At 43.4% G+C, this 7,893-nt stretch overlaps 1 protein-coding gene across 4 annotated transcripts in view; it reads right to left on the bottom strand.

The window, feature by feature from the left end:
* Positions 1 to 509: 509 nt before the first annotated feature.
* The window catches only part of dab2ipb (DAB2 interacting protein b), a 106,916-nt gene continuing 99,532 nt past the window's right edge, over positions 510 to 7,893 (bottom strand). For all 4 annotated transcript variants that reach the window (XM_083895345.1, XM_083895342.1, XM_083895344.1 and 1 more), the window contains 3 exons: positions 4,512 to 4,714; positions 3,625 to 3,712; positions 510 to 1,499 (listed from right to left, as the gene is read on the bottom strand). In XM_083895345.1, the coding sequence (XP_083751471.1) occupies positions 1,332 to 1,499; positions 3,625 to 3,712; positions 4,512 to 4,714 (459 nt within the window). In that variant the 3' untranslated portion in view covers positions 510 to 1,331. The remainder of the gene's footprint in view (positions 1,500 to 3,624; positions 3,713 to 4,511; positions 4,715 to 7,893) is intronic.

Below are 7,893 nucleotides of genomic sequence, written 5' to 3'. Positions count from 1 at the left end.
ACCAGTCCAGTGTATAGTATGAGCTTTTTGTCTGAACACACACCTCATTAGCTCTTGTGCTACTAAAGAAAGGAGACCACGACACATAATTATTCATTTTAAAATCAGGGTTTAAAAAAAAAAATAAAAAAAAATAAAAATCTGTGTCAACAAGAGCAGTGACGAGCACCGGGTGGCGGGGGGGGGGGGGGGGGGCTAAACGAGGCGACGGTGCCGGTCACTGCTCTGCGTGGTCTCCCCGACCTCCGGCGCTCGAATAAAGCAAGCTACACACGACAAACTACGCCCCCCACCCCCCTCCCCCCACACACACGACATCTCACTCACCAAATAAAGGGCTGCTTTTATATTTGACATTATCAAATATAGGTTCTCATATGTACGTATACTCTATAGAAGAAAAGAATGCATACATCTATATCAAAGTTCATTAATATAGCATCACATATAAGTTGTTTTTTTTGTTTACGTAAGTGTTCATAATACATTTACTCGTGTACAATTTTATTCTTTTATCCTTTACAAATCCACAGTATAAGTTTGTGCCTTTTTATTTAATCGTATATTTCTTTTTTTTTTTTTGCAGAAACGGGGGGATAAAGTCGAGGTGTGTTCCTTTACTTAAGGCGTTTCATGTACCAATAGCGTTTCACAAAGTGCACTACCAAGGGACTGGAGGGAGGAAAGGAGAGAAGGGAACACACCTAAGAAGTGAGAAGGGGAAATAAAGATTGTTTCACACTGAAAAATATTGATATATTTTTTGTTGTTTTAGTTCCTATTTGGTTCTTTATAAACACGGACTCTGAAGTAAAGCACTATAAAGTAATCCTCTGCAGAAAACTAAACGCGTGTGTTACTGTTTATAAGTGCGTCCACTTGGTCTTCAAGAGGGAGAAGAGTAAAGAGAGGAGGAGGAGAGGAGGAGGAGAGAAGGGGGTTGCCAGGGCAACCATGTCTGATGGTCGCCACTGTGTGGTTATAAAGTGGTTTGTCCCAGGCGCTTGACCGCACGCGCAACTGCTAAAATGACGGACAGCTCTCGAGTTTCATATGTACAAGCTCCGCCTCCTCTGTGGCCCGTCGCCAAGGCCGTCCGGTGATCTTGATTTCTTAATAATCCGTCCGTCGGGCCCCGCAGAGCGACGTCCTTCCTTTTACTGTGTCCAAAGAGTGGAAATGTCCTCTAAAAATACTGCTTTTTCACACACACACACACACAAACACACACTCACCCTCTCTTTCAAACAGGCATGCATCCACGCATGCACACAGACGCTCCCCCTCGCCGCCGCGAATAACTGCACACTCGCAGGGTCGCTCGGTCCGGCTCAGCAGTTGCTGCTGTTCCTGAACTCTCCGTTCTCAGTGATCTGCAGTTTGGTGGGGTTGGTGGGCGAGATGCCGTTGCGGGTCTGCATGCTGTAGCGCTCCTTCAGCTGGGTCAGCGCGCTCATCAGGCGGGCGTTGGCCGCGTCCAGCGACGCAATGCGCTTCTCCTGCCAACAGAAACACAGTTAAAGACTTTTTTTTTTGTTTGTTTGTTGTTTTGTTTTTTTTTGACTTGCAGTGATTCCCAAAAGTGTGAGCCCACCGACTGCTGGGCCACAGTCATCAGTCACATAATGCGTGATATATACTACAGACAGCCAGCTATTGACAGGCGCGCTCTCCCATCTGTTACTGTGGGTTGAAGTCAACACTGAGACAATCTTTGGGCGAGATTGCGACCCGGTTCGGTGACGGCAGCGGAGGCCCTGCCACGCTCAACAGGCACCCTGGACAGATGGATAACAGCAGCAGTATTTCTGTTTGTATCGGCTAGTGTGCAATAACCAGGGCGTTGTACCCTACCATTGAAATGGGCTTTGTGCAAAAAACTACCTATGCACTTTAAAACCATGTGCAATGAGAGCAGGGGTGCAATATTACGAGCACCATGGAAACGGGAGATCCGCAATAGCACTCGCACTTTAGCATTAAATACTCTGTAGCACTTTTATGCTAGGCACTGTGGCACTTTATCACTGGCGTGTCATAAGTTAGATGCTTTTTTAAAAATGCATTTATTACGTGCGATCTGGTCTTTACTGCTGTTAATGTTCATATGTGTCGTCTCCCATCTTATTTGTTGTCGTCTTTGGTATTTGACGTTGAAAATGAAAACTTAGCGACTGGCTATAATCTTGTATGAAAATGTCTAGTAATTATGCCTGGTCCCTATTTTAAATAAATACAGATATAACTAATAATAAAATAAAAGGAACTATAAGATAAAAAATTTACTTTTGCCATGGCAGTGCTTGTTTTTTTGTTCGTTTTGCGTGTTCCCAGCATGCTTTGATTCTTAATCTGTGCATATCAGACTACGGTGGCCCTGAGGTGCAAAACACAAACGCAAATCAAAAAACACAAAAGCAAAACAAAAAACAGAAACGCAAAACAAAAAACACAAAACACAAAAGCAGAAAATACAAAACATTAACATTACCGTTTTGGCTTTATGTTTTTGCGTTTGTGTTTTGCACCTCAGGGCCACCGTATCACACAGTAGCATTAAATGTAACATAAGGAACAAAAAGTATATCAGGAGACGAGTGATTCCTTAAGTAGCCTCAAGAGCAGGAATCTCAAATGACCTTGGGGCCTGTGAGGATCACGTCTGGCCAGTAGGGGGCAGGTCATGAAATGTTCCAAACTTTTCAGTGGGGAGGGGTGGGCGACATCATCTTAAAATTAGATCACACTATTCCATCATGATGTTGCAATTACATTTTTTTTATATATTATTTATATTATGATGGATAGTTTCAAAATAAAAGTGGCTATACGATTCAAAATGAACCTATTAAACTAAAAAAATATATAAATATATAATTTGACATTAAGTTGCTCTAGACTACAACAGCAAAATATAATTCCTGAAATTAGTGCTTTTTGTTTTGGTGTTTTGACCATCACTATGATTTCTGGAGACGGACTGCACCTAATGGGCTGTGACGGTACTGCAGGTGGGCCGTGAAAGGTTGAAATACTTCAACGGCATTTAAATGATGTTTTATTTGTCTAAGATTAATCACCTCTGTGTATTCGTGTCAAACGGTTTTGTTGAGCGATCAATTTTAAATTATTTCCCAAACTCTGCGTAACATCTGCTACAACAAAGGCTTTAAACCTTGATGGCGACAGTTATTCCCACACAATCGTTGCTCCGCTTGTTTTTCAATTCAGAATTAATTTAATCAAATTGCTCGGAGAAATCTTAAATGAATAACAAGCACTATGGATAAAACATGTGTGTACAAATACACAGACACTTCGATAAGAAATGTTTGAATGTATGTTTGATGAGCGAGAGAGAGAGAGAGAGAGTGTCGGAGGAAGCTGCAGAATTACGCTTGGCCAGTCAAGCCTGTCGGCGCCGGCGCCGAGGCGGCTATGAATTAAACATCTCTTTGTGTTTCGGTGACCCTTTTGTTTCCTCGAGCAGAAGACGCAAGTGACAGCTCATACAAATTTGAAACGCAGACGAGACAAAGTATCAACAAAAAGCCTCCGCAACCTGCAACTGCTGCCGTTTGAACCCGCGTTGTCAGCCAGAGTGACGCAGGAGGACGAACTGACCTGTGCGTCGATGATCTTCTGTTTGGAGTCGACCACCGCCTGCATGTCTGAATGGTCCTTCTTTAGCTCCTCCTCCACTGACATTAACCTGGAAGTGAAAATATCACATTTTATATTCATATCTCTTTTATTTTTACCTTTACTTTAGCAGACGTTTTAGTAGTAACTTGGATTTGTCACTAGTGCAAAGAGCCAAGAGCAAACACAGGGAAACCAAATGGGACAACAGGACAACAAATCCCATGATCTCACGCTGCTTCCTGATGTCATCCATCCATCATCTACCGCTTTATCCTCCACCAGAGGGGGTGCTGTGCCTATCTCAGCTGACATAGGGCGGAGTATACCCTGGACAGTTCACCAGTCCATCGCAGGGCCACATATAGAGACAAACAACCATTCACAACCCTTCACCTAATCCCCAAATCTGCATGTTTTTGGACTGTGGGAAGAAGCTGGAGAACCTGGAGAAAACCCACGTACACACGTGGGAGAACATGCAAACTCCTTGCAGAAAGGCCCTTGTTCTAACCGGGCCTCGAAACCCAAGAACCCAGGTCTTCTAGCTGCAAAGGCAAGAGCGCTAACCACTACACCAACCGTGGGCCCCTCCTGATATCAATCAAAACTAGGTGTTTTGTTGTTGTTTTGATTGAGTCAAGCCTTGCAGCAGAAATGACAGACTCTGCACTTAAGACAGTTGGAAAACTTGGCATAAAAATAAAAAAACTCCTGAACATAGGACAGTTTATAGTATCAGTAGTATCAGTGTGTGTGTGGATGCCCTTGAAACTAAATTTGCTTAACAGAAGTGAAGTGGAAATACACATGAACGTGTATTTTCTATGATTGACATTTTAACGGGAAAATCAGCCTCGTCTCCTTACCGACTGATGATGCTCTTCATCTGAAGGTCCTTGTCGTCCTGCTGCCTACGCAGTCGCTCCTCCGACTCCTCCAGTCTCGCCTGGTACTCCATCAGCACTTTCTGCGCTTGCTCGTCCTGACCCTTCAGCCGGGCCTCGTACTCCTCCAGCTTCTGCACCGACGCCCGCAGCTTCTCCTGCAGCACTGCGATCTCCTGCTGGTACTGATTAAAGAAGCAGTGGGGGCGGAGGGGGAGTGGGGAGTGTGGGGGGGGGGGATGGTGGAGGGGAGAAAAATCATCAGCATCATGATAATCATCGCCGTTGTCAACCCTATCAGCAGGCGCTCCTTTCGTCATTACCACAGCTGACAAGAACAAAGAAGGAAAGTCTCTTACTCTTGATCATCTCCGTCCTAGAATAGAGAGACTGTCTTACTGTCGGATATCGAACGCTTCATTTGTGAGCAGCACTTTTAGACTTGTGTCCTTACAGCTTAAACTGTTGTGCCAGTGATGTGCGAGTAGAAGAGAAAAGGAAAGAAAGGCTCAGATGAGTAGACAGAGGAGGCATTGGAGTGCAGTCTGTAAATTAATCTCTCCCTGACCTCTCGCCGGACTTCAGCGATGCTTGTGAAGATGTGTTTCTTTAAAATGAGGAGGGGGAAAGGAACGAAGGAATTAAAATCTCTCCTGGACAGAAAAACACATATCTTATAGTTAATAGTTATGGAAATAGTTAAGGGAACTGTGTGTGGAGCTACACTCAGTAACACTGGAACACTAAGACGCTGTACTGCAAACAAACTGATGTTTACAGTTTCAGTTCAGCATTAACATACCAAGGATAGTTCTAAGTTGCGTCTGTCTCTGTCTGTCTGTGACAGGCATATCTCGCTGACCATTAGTCATATCGCCCGAAGACTTTGGATATGTGTTGAGCATGGCCCGATGGTGTGTATCCTTGATGTTCACATTTTTTGGAGGAATTTTAATTTTCGCTGATTTATCATGCTACACCAGGCAGGCAGCGGCTCATCAGCAGCAGCTGTGCTGTCTGGAGCGGGGAGGTGGGAGTGAAGAGGCTGTCCTCATGGTGGGTGAAACATTTTCACACGGTTCACCGCAGAACATGGTGTTATACTGAAACGATGAGGTGTCCATTTACCAATATGCGAGCACATATTTATATTGCATTAGCATGCTACTACTTTGCAGCTAACTTGGCGAACCTGTTTCCAAAGGTAAGCTAACGAGGCTACGATAATCATTAGCATAGGACTAACATAATACAAACACTGTGCAACCTCATTAGGCACAACGCATTTTCGATTAGCATTAGCTAGCTGTTGTGACTGTCCACAACAGTCACTTAACAGCTTATCATGAATTACCATAACTGAAAAATCTTCTTCAGCTCCCACTATAGGATACATACTTCTTTTTTGCATGTTAAGTACATGTTTTTTTCATTGTGATGGCATTATCAAATGCTATTGGTTCTCAGTATGAGCAATCAGGCAAAGGTTTTAAGTAAATCAAAAAACACTGTATTAAAGCTTATTCGAAATGATTATGAACATGAAATGAAAACACTCCCTATAGCCGCGTAAGCGCTGACATTTTTAATCAATAGTCGTAAATGGCATTTTAAGACAATAACGCCCCAAATTGAAAGTAAACAAAGGACCAGCTGATCGGCGGATTGTCGTAAATCTGAGCACGTTCCGGACAATCAAAGCATTCCCGAACAATCCGGTTCACTCAGGCTGAGCTCTGGGATCGTTTATCTCTCACTGTCACCTTCTGTGTGTTTACCCACAAATCCTCTCCCCTCTGTCCGCGAGGAACACTGACCTCTCGTAGGTCTATCTATTTTCATTTTCACTGCTCGCTTTCTTTTCTTTTCTTGAATAACCCTCCGCTCTTATCACGGGGACTCATGAGAACGAAGAACGCGGTCTTTGTTTGTCCGGCACCTCAGGTCCCTGCACTGGTCTCCTTCAAAGTCTTTATTCTAGGCCTTCATCTATCTATCTATTCTCTGATGCACGGGAAAATCATACTTTCGGAGCTCAACCGCTGTTTAAAAAAAACAAAATAGGTGTATTTTTTTTTGCATTTGTTCGAAGAACCTAAGCTGAATTAAATGTGTTGCATTGTGACGTAACAGTTAGAATGTCAGTATGGGAGGACTATGACCTCATCTTATCACAAACACAGGCACATTTTCATGGAAATCATACACACGACTCCTTTTTTCCAACTTAATTCAATCAAAAATCTATTAGACATGAAGACACTGACCAATATCTACACGATAGAGTACAGGATCAAGTGTGACGTAAATGGTCTCAATTTTAAATGTAAAGAATAACTTTAATAAACAGTACGATGACAGGCTGAAATCTTATGAAGATAAATTACTGCTACAGTAGGAAAATAAAACATATCTGGCTCAATAAAAGTTAATCGTCCAATTAATTGTATTTACTGTCATAGAGTGTTTATTTTAACGTTTTAAATCGCATCAATCCTCTGCTTGGATGGAAAAATAGATTATGTGTTGATTTAGTTTCATGAAACTTGACGTATTCGAGGGGGGGAATTCAAATTCCAGTGTGGCTTCATTGGTTATCGACGACTAAACATATTCAGTGTGTTATGGAAATGAATGTGAAAGTTTGGTACATGCATTGTTAAAAGTGTACGGGCTGTTAGCTGCAGCCTGTGTCGGAGCTGCTGTTTTTCCCAGTCCTTGTTGCTGCTGCTGCTCTGCTATTTTAAGGTGGCCGCGGCTTCTTTGGTAAGACCCAAGTTATTGCCTTCTTTGGTTGCTCTCCCTGCCAGGGCTGCTGGCTTCCATAAAGCTGGAGCTATGTTAGGATGACAGGTTTGTATTCATTACGAATAAGGAAAGGAGGTGGTGGTGAGGGGGGAGGAAGGGAGGAAGGGAGGAGGGGAGCACATGGCAGCCAATCAAAGCAAAAAGCAAAAGCTGAGGGTGAATGTTTGTAACGGTTGCTGAGAAGAGAAGGGAGGGAACGCAGGCACAGGAAGCAGCAAGACGCTTCTCTCTGTCTCTGTTTTCCCCACGTAGAGCAGATCGGCGACCGCACACAAGCTCAAACATGTCTGTGTGGACGTACACACACACGCACACAAGCCTGCTTTGGGTTTTTGTCTTTATTAAAATGGTATAAAGAGGGGGCGGAGTTTTCACAGGTAAAGGCTAAAGAAAAAAAAGACATGAGCTTCAGGAAGATGCTGCTGCTAATCTTTGGAGTTCTGTGAGGATTATTGTGTTCAATCCATAGACTGTACATAATGGCCATAGCCTTCTTGTTTGAAGTAGCAATTAGCCACCAGGGGGCGACTCTGCTGGTTGCAAAATCTCCCCTAAA

This window comes from Microchirus variegatus (genome assembly GCF_963457635.1).
Source record: "Microchirus variegatus genome assembly, chromosome: 1".
NCBI lineage: Eukaryota > Metazoa > Chordata > Actinopteri > Pleuronectiformes > Soleidae > Microchirus > Microchirus variegatus.
The sequence above is the reverse complement of the archived record's forward strand: the minus strand, read 5'-3'. Positions and strand labels throughout refer to the sequence as shown.